The sequence below is a fragment of the Neoarius graeffei genome, chromosome 13 (assembly GCF_027579695.1).
Source record: "Neoarius graeffei isolate fNeoGra1 chromosome 13, fNeoGra1.pri, whole genome shotgun sequence".
Classification (NCBI taxonomy): domain Eukaryota; kingdom Metazoa; phylum Chordata; class Actinopteri; order Siluriformes; family Ariidae; genus Neoarius; species Neoarius graeffei.
Genome location: NC_083581.1, coordinates 56399841 through 56415336, shown reverse-complemented (window position 1 = coordinate 56415336; position 15496 = coordinate 56399841). Strand labels below are relative to the sequence as shown.

The following is a 15496-nucleotide window of genomic DNA, read 5'->3' as shown; positions in this document are numbered from 1 at the left end:
CAGCATTTACCTTTTTAAATATTCATAACCCTTAGCCAGGCTGTTAGAACAGTCAACAGGCAGCACACTGTTTCTCGCTGACTATTGCTCTGACTTGCTCTTTCTCTTTCTTTGGGCTGTGATCCCCACCTCCTTCTGTCTTTTTCACGATTTTCCTCTCTCCCTCTTCTGTTTTAACTGACTTCACTCTGGAGCTAATGAAACCCCCAAGCCTGCTGGAGATATTCAGGCTATTTACATTTTTATTGATTTTTAAAAGTACATTTAACAAGGCGTATTATTAGCTCCATTTTTAACTTCTCAGATGAGAACCACTCCTTTTCTTTTCTTTTTCATTTCTTTTTTGTTTACTTTGAGTGAAGTGTGTGGGTATTTGTTGAGTTGCTTTTTTTTTCTTTTTTTAGATCAAAGTGGAAACTGTGTCTATCTTATGTAATTATGACTGCACATTAAAGCAAACAAACCTTTGTGCATTCTATCTGAGGCCCCATTGGAGCTTGGAGTGGTTCATAATTAATGGAGCGCAAATGCCCGCTGATCAACACTCCACACGGTGCTCAGCTATTCACAGCATTTCCTGCTCTTATTGCCTGTGGCTGCATTATTCAGCGTCATGCTCAACTTCGCCAAACCTGATGCCAGATGTGGAAACCCTGGGCCATTCCAATCCTTATCAGTGGGAATCCAGGAGAGAGAGAGTCAGCTAATCTCTCTCCTGGGTTTTTATGGTGTACTTTACCCATGATTTTATGTTTAATCGTTTGTCTCTCCATTAACCTTACAGGGAGTGTTATATTTCCAGATGGGGGTTGATCAATCTCCAAGTTTCTGTTTCATGAGTCATTTGAGTCGTGAGTCATCATTTACTTACAATATTTGTATACATTGGGTCAAATGCTATTTAATGTGATAATTAACTTAGGGCTTGCTGAATGGCACAAACTGAGGCCATGAAGCCACATGACTTAAATAAATACTTCACATCTTTCATTCAGTAGTATTCAATCCACACTGCAGTACTACTATTCAGATTCGCTGTGAGTGTCTGTCCCACTATCCCTATGGGGACATACTGGAGTCTTCAGCAATCACTCACTCGCGGTGTGTGACTGCAGGCCCCCTGTCTTTATGTGTTCCCTCCTTCCCACTCCACTGCCCTCCTCATTATTGCATTTTTACACAGATAGCAGTCCCCTCCCAGGCCTCTAATCTTCACCACGACACACACGCTACATCATTCTTACTTAGTGCCACGGCACTGTGCTAATCGCAGGGGACAAACATTAATCTACATAACTGAAGTTTCCTGACTGGAAACACTGCAGTTTAAGAACTTCACCCACTTTTACAGCGTATGGTGGTTCATTTCTTATGACACGCAGAGTCATAATATAATGATGATGATGACTTTTAGAAACATTGGATGTTAAAATATTGCATGAGACATCATTAGGAAATACTCAGCTCTCTGAGACGTGATGCTTTTATTAATTGGTTGCTGTTTTTTAACCTCCCCCCCCCAACCCCCTTTTTGGCAGAAGGAGGGACATGTGAGGTGATTGCTGCACACAGATGCTGTAACAAAAACAAGATCGAGGAGCGATCACAGACAGTCAAGTGTTCCTGTTTACCTGGGAAAGTAGCAGGAACCACAAGGAATAAACCCTCCTGTGTGGACGGTGAGTGAATTGAGCTATAAGTTGAAACGGCTGTGTCTTCTATGAAGAAACTAAATACATCTTGGACAGAAATTGGATATTTGTTCCATTAGCTGTTGCAGACTACAGGTAGACAGTATGAACATACAGGCTCACAAGTGTGCATATTTTCATATTTTGCATAATATTTTGTTATACAGTGGTTCACAGAGGTGGACAGTAACGAAATACATTTACTTGAGTACTGTACTTAAGTACACTTTTTGAGTATCTGTACTTTACTTGAGTATTATTTTCTTTGGAAACTTATGACATTAACTTCACTACATTTGAAAGACAAATATCGTACTTTTCACTCCTACATTTCTATCAAAGTCCTCGTTACTCGTTACTATGAAGCAGCTTTGAAAGTGGATGTTTTTTCTTTTCTTTTCTAAAATGTGATTGGTTTTTTTGCAGGTGACACTGAGAGCCTATCAGTAATCACTAGGGTCACGTCACATCCATAGACTGTATAAAATCAAGTTCACTTATTTTCCAGCAGCGTTATTTTAACACGATCACTTGATGGCAGAATGGAAGGAGGTGGTTCTTCTGGGGAATGCACGCACCCATGGCCATACCTAGAACCCATGTTTCAGTTTTCTGAAAGGATTAAAGATTTGTTTTCGTTTTAAATGTTTGCTTTGTTTGCCGAAAACAAACCACATCATGGCCTACAAAAACTCGCCGTCCAACCTGCGGAAGCATATTGAGGTATGTAAATGTTTTATTCCAAGAGAAAGCTTGCAACGAAGTTGTCTGTGCTTTGAGAGCTAGCGATAACGTTGCAATAGCTGTGCAGTCTGGTTAGTCAAATGACTTTCTATGGATTTGCCCGCCAAGCTGCCATAGCCTTGTTCACGGCTAACGTTTACACATAGCTAGTTAACTTGAACACTAAGTTAGCATGTAAAAACAGAGTTACGCTAACATGAATAACGTTAACTTATCTGAAGTCCTTTCAGAAATAGGTTTTAGCATAATCTTGCCAAATAAATAGAAAAATCTTACTTTTCTAGTAGCATTAGCTACCCAATATGATTTTGAGTTTGAAGAGCGTTTGCTAGCATGTCAGGTGGGGTTTCAGTGACTAGCTAGCTTAACGTTAAACCACCATGATGGCACAGCATGCGCTCATTTTGTGAATTCACATTTCTGTGGTAACGGCATTAGGTTTTGTAAGCGTTGTGGCAATAATACAACAATGTGTTGACAGAAAATTAGTGCTGTCAAGCGATTAAAATATTTAATCGCGATTAATGTCACGACTATCATAGTTAACTCGCGATTAATCGCAATTTAATCGCACATTTTTGTCACACGAAAAACCATTGTAATTCTCTTACCAGCATAAAAAAGTGAATGGGCTTGTTTTGTACCAATGTTTTTCTTATTGCAAAGCACAACACGTCTTCACACAGCCACGTGAGCTGAGCACCGGGGCTCTTCGTCCCGAGACTAACAAGAGAACCATGAGTGAAGTGATCTACTGCTGGAGTTAGTCTAATCAGAGAGACAGGTTACACAGTGACGGTAGGCTTGACATGCTTGATTATAATATAAAGTACACTATTATATTAACTTTAAGTTGTTCGTTGATAAATATTGCATTGAATCTGATCTTTACTGTTTCAGCTCACTTAACACATTTTGTACTTTTACACTTTCTGCCTGTTGATGCGTCGCGCTGTCCAATCAGAGGCGGCCAAATTTGCATATTACAGGAAGGATTTCTGGGATAGCATTGAGTTTACAGTTCAGAGGGATCTGGCTTCTTTAGACGCTGTCTTCTTAAAACTGAATAAATATTTAAAAAGAGCCAAATGAGCCAGTCTTTTGAACGGCTCTTTTCAAAGAACGGATCACAAAGATGCGGATCCCATCAAAGAGCCATAAATCCCATCTCTACTAGCGCGCCCTGCCCGCGCTGGTTCTTTGAGGGAGGAGGGCAGAGGACTCTGGCTGTGCGGGGCGTGGCTAGCTGCTATCGGTTTTCTAAGCAAAGTCTCTGTTCCAAGTTCCTGGCAGTTTCAAAAGCTTATGAAAAACCTACATCGTGTCACAGAGCGTTAATCTCGCGATAAAAAAATTATCGCCGTTAAAATTGAGTCAAGTTAACGCGTTAATAACGCGACATTTTTGACAGCACTACAGAAAATATACTTTTAATATTTAAGTATTTTTAAAAGCAACTACTTCAGTACTTTAACTTAAGTAAAAATTTGACTGTACAACTTTCGCTTGTATCGGAGTAACATTTGACCAGTGGGATCTGTACTTTGACTTAAGTAATGAAGTTGGATACTTTGTCTACCTCTGGTGGTTCAGAGATCATTAAAATGCTCAAGCATTACCTGAGTTGAGGCATTAGATTCAAAATTAAGGACAGGACATCTTTAAGTGGGCGGTACGGTGGTGCTACAGTGCCAGGATTTGTTCCTGAGATAAAACTTGTGTAGAGTTTCTGGTCATGTTCTCACCGTGCCTCTATGTTCCCCAGTTTCTTCCCACCTCCTAGAAATAAGCTGGTAGGTTGATTGACTACTCTATATTGCCCTTAGGTGTGAGTGGAGTGAGTGAGTAAGTGAGTGCATGCATGGTGTCCTATAATAGATTGGTGTCCCATCCAGGGTATATTTCTGCTTCATGCCCAATATTCCTGGGATAGGTTCCAGATCCATCATGGCCCTGAGCAGGGTAAAGATGAATGTTGATGGTTACTGAAGATGATTAAATGAATGAATGTTTAAGTGTGCAGTGTTTGAGCAGGCTCTGCACTCAGGTCACTTGTGTAGTATCCTAGCCCAAGGCCTCTTGAGGACCTTTTATTATTACCGCTCTGTCCTTTTGACAAATGAGTCTCTCTGAGCTGTTACTGCGGGAAGAGCATTAGGCTCAGCTGTGCCAAGAAATACCAACCAAAAACCACATTTCACATACACATAATGACCTGAATAAGCCTCAAATATACATCCCAAGGGAATGTAGTGCAGTCATAATTACTGGAATTACTTGGGCCATTATAAGACACTTAGAGTTAACCCATTTCTTAGCTTTTAAGCAGTGTGGGTGGTTGTAAATCTCACTTAATCTGAGATGAGGGATGCAGTTGAAATCTCAGTGATGGCCTTTCAAGCAGCTCATTGATGGTGTCCTCTATCTCATGTGAGATAAAGCTGCTTTTAGGGGCCTTTCACATAACGTCATCGCAACTGCGGATTTGTTTATGCGGTCATATTGCTGGGCAAGCTTTGTGTTTGACAACGACCAGCACAAGTGTACATGAGTGATTGTAAACCTAATTCAGTACACATCTACAGATAAACTTGTAGAAGTTACATCTAAAAGAACAATACCAGAGACCTGTAGTGTTTTTGGATGTAATAACAGATGTGGAGATAAGCCTGGTTTAACTTTTCACCACTTCCCGGTGAACCCAGAAAGATGAGAAAAATGGCGAACTGTAGTCAAACAGGAAGACTGGATGCCAACAAAGTATTCCCGTGTGTGTGTGGAGAACATTTTATATCAGGTTAGAGTGAAAGCTCTGTGCACCTGTTATTTCTCCTAACACCTTTTCTAGCTCAAGGCCATTCAGTTATGAAATCCCATAGATCTAGCTCTAGTCTCGGTGTTCTCAAGTTAACATTCAGCAAGTCCATAAGTTGGTGTAACGTGGACAGAACTTTGGTTCTGAATCTTTTAACAGATTGCATGGTCTGGCACTACTCAGTACAGTCTACTGGTATATACACAAGCGTGTCATACTTAGCAGCTCTACTGCACTACACAAAACATGCCAAATGGCAAATGTATGAACGTTAAAATGTGTATCTAGATGTGTGCTTTGGACATGATATATTTTATTAGACCTAATGCCTGGTTAGACTAGCAGCATGTTTGCTATATACTGATAATGTAGAGGAGGCTACACACCATAAAATATGTTAGATCTAGGCCCTGCCTTGTTTATTACTACTTGTATTAGAAGTCCATGTTTGAGCTTACCTTTGTCATAATAAGGTATTTTTCTTTCTCAGGAATTTCCCATAACATTCCGACATGAAACTTGCCTTGAAATATTGGTAGGCATCTGTACTTTTGTTTGCCTTTAGCATCTCTGGTGTATTTAAAAGTCCCAAATACTAAATAGTTCAGGATGTCATAGTGTCCCAAATCCGGTAGCTGGTTTGCCGAACACTTCAAGTGGAATAAATAAATTTGTGGGTAAATTATATGGATCTGTGATGCCTGCATTTTTCAGCTTTTGGATGTAACATGATCTACTGGTATAATCTAAATTTTTAATCGTTTCAGAGAGAATGTACTGACTGCAATCATCTCGATTTTCATTATTAACTGTCACGGCTATGTTTATTTGTTTGCCCAGCAATATGGCGGACGCTGCATGATAAACAAAATTATCTGACGTCAGAGAAAAGCCCCTATAACACCCTTGTGTCCAGTTCCTGAAGTTAGGAGACTGCATCTTTCATGATCTTCAGCCCACAAACTCATTACATGACACAGCACCTATCTCTGCTCACAGTAACCTGATTATTAATGACACTGACTTGTTTGCAGTCACAGTACTTCCTTTAAATAACCCAGACACAAAAAGTGTTACTTTGTGAAGTCTCACTCCAGCATTGTGTCAGTTGCAAGTCTAAAGTTTTTTTTTTTTTAACCTGCATGTTTTATTAGTGTTTTGACCACAATCTGCTTTTCATGTTTTTTTGTGTCTTGCCTAGCTGTTTGGTTTAGCTGCTACTGCAATTTAAATAAAAGCAGAAATCTGCACTTGTGTCCGTCAGTCTGCTTTATGAAACAGATGTACTGGAATGTCCGACATGCTGCCAGTTACTGTCAAAGCTTTACATGAGGTTCAGGTTTATTTGTAATGTTTGAGACATTTTATTTAATTTAGGAAGGATAAGAGTGTTGTTTAAAATATATATTTTTTATCAGAACCAAGAAGGACGTTTTGCTAGAAGTGGTATCGATATTGATTTTTTTTTTTTTTTGGACTGTGTAACTGTAGCCAGTTTGATAGTGAAGGAGCAGAGAGAGAAAATTGGGATTTCTAGTTTAAAAGAAGTCATTTGTTTGCACAATGTAAAATACAGGGTTAGTCAAAATTATATTAACACTAATGGATTATCTTTCTCCTGCAGATAGATGTACGCCATGGGTGACAGATTAAATGGTACTGTTGCTCGCTGGTTTTTGTGTCTTGAACACGATGGCGAACGGGTTGAGACCGTCCTGTAAATCATCTTGCACATATGATGTATGTTTTGTGAATAAATGGTTTCTACCATTTACGTGTGAACATAATTTTGACTAACCCTGTATAAACAAAGAGTTCAGCGAACACGTCAGATGTCAGAGTACAGAAGGGATTTCATGATTCCCAAGGCAACTAGCACCATGTGCTTTTGTTTCTGTTTTGGTGTTGTCTTTGCAACCATCCTGTCTTTGGTGTGGTTGGTTGTTGGTTTGTTTGTGTGCACTTGTTCCTTGTTTCACCCTGATTGGTTTGTCTGTTTATACCCTGCAGCTTCCTTTTATTGTTATGAACCCTTGTGCATTTCTAAGTCATATTTCCTGTCTAACTTTCTAGCTTGTTCCATTTTTTTTCAGTTGTGTGTACATTTTTTCTTTATTTTCTCCCCAGGTTACTCTTGTCAGTTCCCACTCACTACTTAAATCCTGAGTATCACATATTATTCTATCCACATTCACTGGATATGTGCAAGCGTGCGCTCTGATAGCCTAGTAGTAGAGTAGCCAATCAGCTCATATACCGTGATTAGAGAAAAACAAAATGGCGGAGCATGTTGCTGAACCAACCGAGGACAAAATAAAAACTACTCAAAAACAAACCCCCCAAAATTATCAAGTATTTAAAAGATACAGAAAGAGCTAAAAGAATATAGTCCCCCCCCCCCAATATCTCCTGTTCCACACTCCAGCCAAGTCAGTGGCGGTAATGCACCTTTTAGTTGGTTTGCCAACTACCAAAAAACCCTAAAGAAGAAGAAGACCCCCAAAAATAAAAACAAAGCAACAAAATATGGAATAAAAGAACATTTTTTTCCAAGAATTATTACAGCATTTTTCACAAATTGCTACTGTCATTTCACCGGTTTGTTTACATTCTAAGCGGAAATGATTTGGTCAGACGTTTTGCATTAAATTTTTATTTATCGAATTTGCAAAAAATAAACATAAAAATGCTCTGTTTCTCAAAATCCAGTGAATGTGGATAGAAAAAACAGTTATTCCTCTCAGTCTCGTCGTACATGGCTTATAGCCGACTCAATGCTACGTGCCTCGTCGGCTATCAGCTCATGTACAACTCGATTTCATGGACTAACTGTTAAATATACTACAACTGAGGAGAGTGGCGCAAACACATGCAGTGATTGATTTATGGTATGCATTATTGAAGTCAACACATGAACTTCTTTGTTTGCAAAGATGTTTTTGACTTTGATAGTGGATAACATTTGTTTAATGCTCTCTGTGAGTCCCTTGATCGCTGCTTCACTTTATGATTATTTGTGATTTGCTCTAATAAACCTGAGAGTTTGTGTATGCCCTCACTTCCTTCCTCACCTCACAAAGTGTCGTCGGGAAAAATTTCAACCATGTTGAATTTATAAACAGATTACATTGCAAGCTTGACAAAATTTCTATAGTTACCCCCACATTATTTATGAATCATTTAATGGAGCAAAACAAAATCATTATTTGCTCAATCAGTTTTAGTGATGGTTCCAACCACGCAAGAGATTAAATAGATACATGGTAAATCAAGTGCCTATGTTTTTAGTTTTCCAATTACAACCCTGACTCCAAAAAAGTTGGGACAAAGTACAAATTTTAAATAAAAACAGAATGCAATGATGTGGAAGTTTCAAAATTCCATATTTTATTCAGAATAGAACATAGATGACATGTCAAATGTTTAAACTGAGAAAATGTATCATTTAAAGAGAAAAATTAGGTGATTTTAAATTTCATGACAACAACACATCTCAAAAAAGTTGGGACAAGGCCATGTTTATCACTGTGAGACATTCCCTTTTCTCTTTACAACAGTCTGTAAACGTCTGGGGACTGAGGAGACAAGTTGCTCAAGTTTAGGGATAGGAATGTTAACCCATTCTTGTCTAATGTAGGATTCTAGTTGCTCAACTGTCTTAGGTCTTTTTTGTCGTATCTTCCGTTTTATGATGCACCAAATGTTTTCTATGGGTGAAAAACCTGGACTGCAGGTTGGCCAGTTCAGTACCCGGACCCTTCTTCTACGCAGCCATTATGCTGTAATTGATGCAGTATGTGGTTTGGCATTGTCATGGTGGAAAATGCAAGGTCTTCCCTGAAAGAGACGTCGTCTGGATGGAAGCATATGTTGCTCTAGAACCTGGATATACCTTTCAGCATTGATGGTGTCTTTCCAGATGTGTAAGCTGCCCATGCCACATGCACTAATGCAACCTCATACCATCAGAGATGCAGGCTTCTGAACTGAGCGCTGATAACAACTTGGGTCGTCCTTCTCCTCTTTAGTCCGAATGACACGGTGTCCCTGATTTCCATAAAGAACTTCAAATTTTGATTCGTCTGACCACAGAACAGTTTTCCATTTTGCCACAGTCCATTTTAAATGAGCCTTGGCCCAGAGAAGACGTCTGTGCTTCTGGATCATGTTTAGATACGGCTTCTTCTTTGAACTATAGAGTTTTAGCTGGCAACGGCGGATGGCACGGTGAATTGTGTTCACAGAAAATGTTCTCTGGAAATATTCCTGAGCCCATTTTGTGATTTCCAATACAGAAGCATGCCTGTATGTGATGCAGTGCCTTCTAAGGGCCCGAAGATCATGGGCACCCAGTATGGTTTTCCGGCCTTGACCCTTACGCACAGAGATTCTTCCAGATTCTCCAAATCTTTTGATGATATTATGCACTGTACATGATGATATGTTCAAACTCTTTGCAGTTTTACACTGTCGAACTCCTTTCTGATATTGCTCCACTATTTGTCGGCGCAGAATTAGGGGGATTGGTGATCCTCTTCCCATCTTTACTTCTGAGAGCCGCTGCCACTCCAAGATGCTCTTTTTATACCCAGTCATGTTAATTACCTATTGCCAATTGACCTAATGAGTTGCAATTTGGTCCTCCAGCTGTTCCTTTTTTGTACCTTTAACTTTTCCAGCCTTTTATTGCCCCTATCCCAACTTTTTTGAGATGTGTTGCTGTCATGAAATTTCAAATGAGCCAATATTTGGCATGACATTTCAAAATGTCTCACTTTCGACATTTGATATGTTGTCTATGTTCTATTGTGAATACAATATCAGTTTTTGAGATTTGTAAATTATTGCATTCTGCTTTTATTTACAATTTGTACTTTGTCCCAACTTTTTTGGAATCGGGGTTGTAGTTTTGTTATGCAGGTGTCCTGTCAGATAGGGACACTAAAGGTTGTCACTTATACTATTTTGAAAAAGAAGACTGAAACTTTCATTTAACAGTGTTGTGACTAATGTATACTGTTGTACAATGGCTGACACAAATATTACTGGAAGTTTAAAATGTGGACAAAAAGCTCATTCACACTGCTCCTGAATAAGCCATAGTTTAAATCAGCATTATTCTATTGTTACGATATGACTATATGCATGATGAGAGCTTTAAAAGCTTTCAGCATTCAAAGCACATCAGTTATAAATCACCTATCACTGTGCCAGATTGCTCTCCCTCTCTGCATATAATGGCCTTGGTTCTTGCCATTTCAAAATTATCATTCTTTTAACAGAGCAAAGTGAGTGAAATTGATAGCTTTTTATAAGGGCTACACTGTCTGGTTTTGACAAGTCATTGAAATGAACCATGAACTTAAACTGTATTTATGTCAATTTCCCCCATTACTGACAGCATATCTGTCTTAATTATAGGTGTATGCGGTTTTAGACTTGTAGCTGATGTAGGATGAAATGAATTCAAATGAACCAATGTAGCACTGTAATGCATATAACGCCTTTTTCAGAGCAACATGTATAACTGAAAGCAAGACAAATTTTGAGACAATCTAATATGTTAGATACTGACTTCTTAATCATCACTTATACAGGATGGTGAGAGAAAAGTCCTTAAATCTGTGTAAGTATAAAAATGCAGACTGTCAGACTCTATTTATAGACACTCAACACCGTTTAGTTTGCATAGGTGGTGTTACTTCAATAATGAAAAGGGTTATATTAAAGCGAGATGAACTTTCGACTTCATAAAATCAGTGAAATTTAGTTCCCTCTGAAATTTGGTCATTGTGATATACCGTACGTTTATTTCTGTAATATCTCATATCAGGCCATTCTGTGGCTGGGAAGTTATTTAATTTGAGGGGATTAAAGCAAATAATGTGCATGAAATCGCTCGCTTCACACAGTCAAGGAGACAGAGGAAGTCCGTGTGCGCATCCGCCGGTTTACCTTTGACCGTGCACTGACAGTTACATCATTCTGTCGCTAAACAAACAGCTGATCACACCGAGGTGCTCGCTGACTGCTGATATTTATTAGTTTGGTCCTGCGTTTCCTTTCCTTCGCAACATAACATCTTTTCTTTTCACTTTCCATTACTGTAGTCAGTCTTTCACGTTTCATTCGCACATTCACGTCCTCCATTTCCCTCTCCTGTTTCAAATTTTTATCCCACAATGCCTTGCACAAACAGGGAAAGCCCACCATGTGATGCATGATCACTTCTTCCAGTATCTTGAATTGGGTCATGGTGAAGCAGGAAAAAATAGTGGAGAATTTAGGGCCACGTGGCCCTAAATTCAATAACTCTTCTATTAGGGGGAAAAAACCTAATTAAATTGGAAGTCTGTGATTTGAATTCAGTAGCTTTTGGCCCACTAAACAAAAATTATTGGGTCTCAGGGAAAATTCTTTTTATGACCTAAACTTGAAAAATCTGAAAGGCAGTCTACCATTAAACTTGGAAATACAGTATAAAAATGGCATCCTAGTTATTCTTTCAAGGTTACTCTTGAAATATGCTAAAAGTCCTTTTATGTTCTGGCTTGTTATTCAGTTTTTCATCTTAAATAATATTATCCAGTAATTACTGTGAATTATTCAGGAACTACAGTAAAAGTAGTAGCAATGTTATGTAAACCCCAAATCAGAAAACGTTGGGATAGTATGTTGAAATTGAAATTAAAACTAAAAACAATAATTTGTAAATAATCTTTGATCTGTATTGCACTCAAAGCAATACAACAGTGCATTATTTGATGTTTTACCTCATGCATTGTATGTTTTGTTTGTTTGGTTGTTTGTTTTCAAAGTAAACACCTGTTTCAATTTTGATTCTTGCAACACATTTCAAAAAAAGTTGGGACACCAAAGCATTTACCACTTTATAATGTTGCCACTCCTCACAACACGCAAAAGATGTTTAAAGACTGAAGACACCAAGCGATGAAGTGTTTCAGCTGTTATTTTGTTCCATTCTTCCTGCAAACAGATCTTAAGGTGTGCATCAGTATGGGGTCGTCATTGTCATATTTTTTGTTTTAAAATTCGCCACACGTTCTCTATTAGGGACAGACGAGACAGACACCCTCTTCTTCCACAGCCACACCTTTGTAATGTGTGCAGAATGTGGTTTTACATTGTCTTGTTGAAATATACCTGGAAAAGATGTCATCTTGAAAGCAGCATATGGTGCTCCAAAATCTCAGTGTACTTTTCTGCATTAATGCTTCCATCACAGAAGTGAAAGTTACCTTTCCCAAGGGCACTGACACAACCCCATACCATGACAGACCCTGACTTTTGGACTTGTTGCTGGTAACAGTTTGGATGGTCCTTTTTTGTCTTTGGTCTGGAGCACACAGTGTTCATTTCTTCCAAAAAAAAACGTCCTGGAATATTGATTTGTCTGATTGCAATACATGTTTCCACTGTGTGATGATCCATCCCAGATGCCTCCAAGCCCAGAGAAGTCAATATTGCTTCTCAAGATAGTTAGCATAAGGCTTCCTTTTTGCACAATAAAGTTTTAATTGGCATTCGTAGCTGTAACTCTGGATTGTCATGCTTGACACAGGTTTGCCAAAGTAATCCTGAGCCCATGTGGTTATATCAGCTAAAGATGAATGACGGTTCTTGATGCAGTGCTGTCTGAGGGATCAGAGATCACAGGTGTTCAGCTTAGGCTTGCGCCCTTGCCCTTTACACACTGAAATTCCTCCAGGTTTCTTGAATTGTTTAATGATATTATGCACCATAGATGGTGAAATATTCAAATCTCTTTCCTGTTTTTCTTTCAGGAACATTGTTTTTAAAAATTCCAATACTTTTTTCATGCATTTGTTGACAAACTGGAGATCCTCAGCCCAGCTTTGCTCCTCAAAGACTAGGCCTTTCCTGGATACTGATTTTGTACCAAATCATGATTACAGTCACCTGTTGACATCACCTTTATTTTGAGTCTATATTGATATAATATCTATAATAATATCTGTCTATATTATTTTTTTGAACTGCTGAAGGCTGAAAGTGCTGCAGCCTTCAGCAGTAATTTATTGTCATCTGCCATAACCAATATAATGCTGGGTTCTAAGGAAAACTCATGAAACTGGGTGTTTACACATGTATCCTTTTTTTTTTAATTTAATTCAGCTGATTCAGTTAAAAAGCACACTTTAATGACTTTTATAGGGACTGGTACAAACTTGTGCAGTCCAAAATTTCAGGAACATGACTAGACACCCCAATAATAAAGAACTTTAAAAATAAGTAAAATAAGTCTCATGGACTTCTCAATAAGTCTCGTCTCAATTCTTAGTTACTGACATTCATTCAGTGGTTTATTACCAATGATATTATTTCTTTCGTGCGAACTATTCCTTTCAACCTGCAAAACGTGTTTATGAGTGCTTTCCCACAGCCTCTATAGTGGTGGGGAAATGGTGGTGTGAGATGGAACCGTGTCTGGAGGGAGAAGAGTGCAAGACTCTGCCAGACAACTCGGGCTGGATGTGCTACTCTGGGAACAAGATCAAAACCACCAGGGTGAGAACTGGTTCATATGCATGAATTAACATGGAGATATTATTCAAAGTATAATAATAATAGTGTGTGTGTGTGTGTGTGTGTGTGTTTCAGAACACTCATCCGTATACATCATTGTAGCAGTGGGAGCAGTTCAGTGTAAAACAAAGGTTTGTTGTCTTCTCCACACCTACCCTGCACCACTGTGAGCCTGTTACTATGTTGTTATTTAAACAATTCTAATGATGATTCATTTGCTGAATTGATTAAAATACTTTTCAGAAGGGATTGCGTTTTCAGACAGACACCAATCAGCCATAACATTAAATTCACTGAAAGGTGAAGTGAATGACATTGTCTCATTACAATGGTACCTGTCAAGGGATGGGATATATTAGGCACCAAACGAACAGTTAGTTCTCAAAGTTGATGTGTTGGAAGTAGAAAAAATGGGCAAGCGTAAGGATCTGAGGGACCTTGTGATGGCTAGATGACTGGGTCTGAGCATCTCCAAAATGGCACATCTTGTGGGGTGTTCCCAGTATGCAGTGGTTAGTACCTACCAAAAGTGGCCCAAGGAAAGACAACCGGTGAACTGGCGGCAGGGTGATGGGCGCCGAAGGCCGATCCCACAGAAGAACACAAATTACTGAGAAAGTTGGTGGCTATGATAGAAAGGTGTTGGAAAACACAGTACACTGCAGCTTGCTGCATATTGCTGGGTTTCAGTCACGTGACTTTTCTTAGTAGTTTTACCGGAAGTGAAATAGCTGGTGGTCTAAACGGCCGTTGTAGTGCAAACAACTAGCAATAACTTATCAGAGTATGCTCGTAATCTAGAAGCCACTGCTCGCTTTAGATCTATTCAGAAGATTGCTATGTGCAATGAAATCGACCCCTACAGTCTGGGAAAGAAGGATTTGTCATACGATCTTGAAAACTACCCTTCAGTCGAGTTCCCCGACATCTCGAACTATCTGGTGTTGCAGACGTCCTTCTACACCGCAAAACAGATGAAAGCATGGAAGAGTATGGAGGCTTACAACTTTTTGTATGTGGCTGGGTAAAAGACCTCAGTATCAAGTCGCTGCCGAGTGATTCCTGTATTGTTTTTGCTCGTGCAAGTATGTGTTTTTTAAAGCTTTTCATTCATGTCTTTACAGTGAAGTGCTGCAAGTTGAAGTGTAAACAAACAATAGTTCGCTTGATTCTCACTTGTGTTGGCTCTTATCTCTCAGGTAAATCATTCACAAAGATCATCAGAAACCCCTTTAAAGACCTGGATCTTAGTTAAACAAGACGGAGAAGTGATCACGGCGCATTGTAACTGTATGACTGGGTAAGAATTTTGTTGCGACCTTCATGCAACTGGACTTTGAGGAGTAAACAAAGAAACAGCCGGGGACTTCAGTGCTTCGTTACTAAAAAAAGTACCGTAAAATAACGACACATAGCAAGAAAAGTATTTGGAAAACACTAAGGACATAGCTGAGAGGGATATACAAACCTTTCACGAAGTGATCACTGCAAACTCGAGCGTGCTTCGACTTGGCTCCCTTCGATTTCAGTGAGAGGTTCAAAAGCCACCTTTCTCGATATCTTTTTGTGAAATCCTGTGTTCATTCACCCTTTTTTATTAGTTCACGGGGAACCCTGAAGAAACTTTTATCAGTTTCACTGTTTGATCGATTTGAACAACCTAAAACAATGCAAGCGT

At 39.0% G+C, this 15496-nt stretch overlaps 1 protein-coding gene across 3 annotated transcripts in view; it reads left to right on the top strand.

Annotated features, from left to right (window-relative positions):
• Positions 1-15496, top strand: part of tafa1a (TAFA chemokine like family member 1a) — a 119516-nt gene that overhangs the window by 96437 nt on the left and 7583 nt on the right. For 2 of the 3 annotated variants that reach the window (XM_060938092.1, XM_060938091.1), the window contains exons 3-5: positions 1539-1679; positions 13676-13800; positions 13894-13949. In XM_060938092.1, coding sequence (XP_060794075.1) covers positions 1539-1679; positions 13676-13800; positions 13894-13920 — 293 coding nt within the window. In that variant the 3' untranslated portion in view covers positions 13921-13949. The remainder of the gene's footprint in view (positions 1-1538; positions 1680-13675; positions 13801-13893; positions 13950-15496) is intronic. The other variant, XM_060938093.1, reaches the window with a different exon arrangement.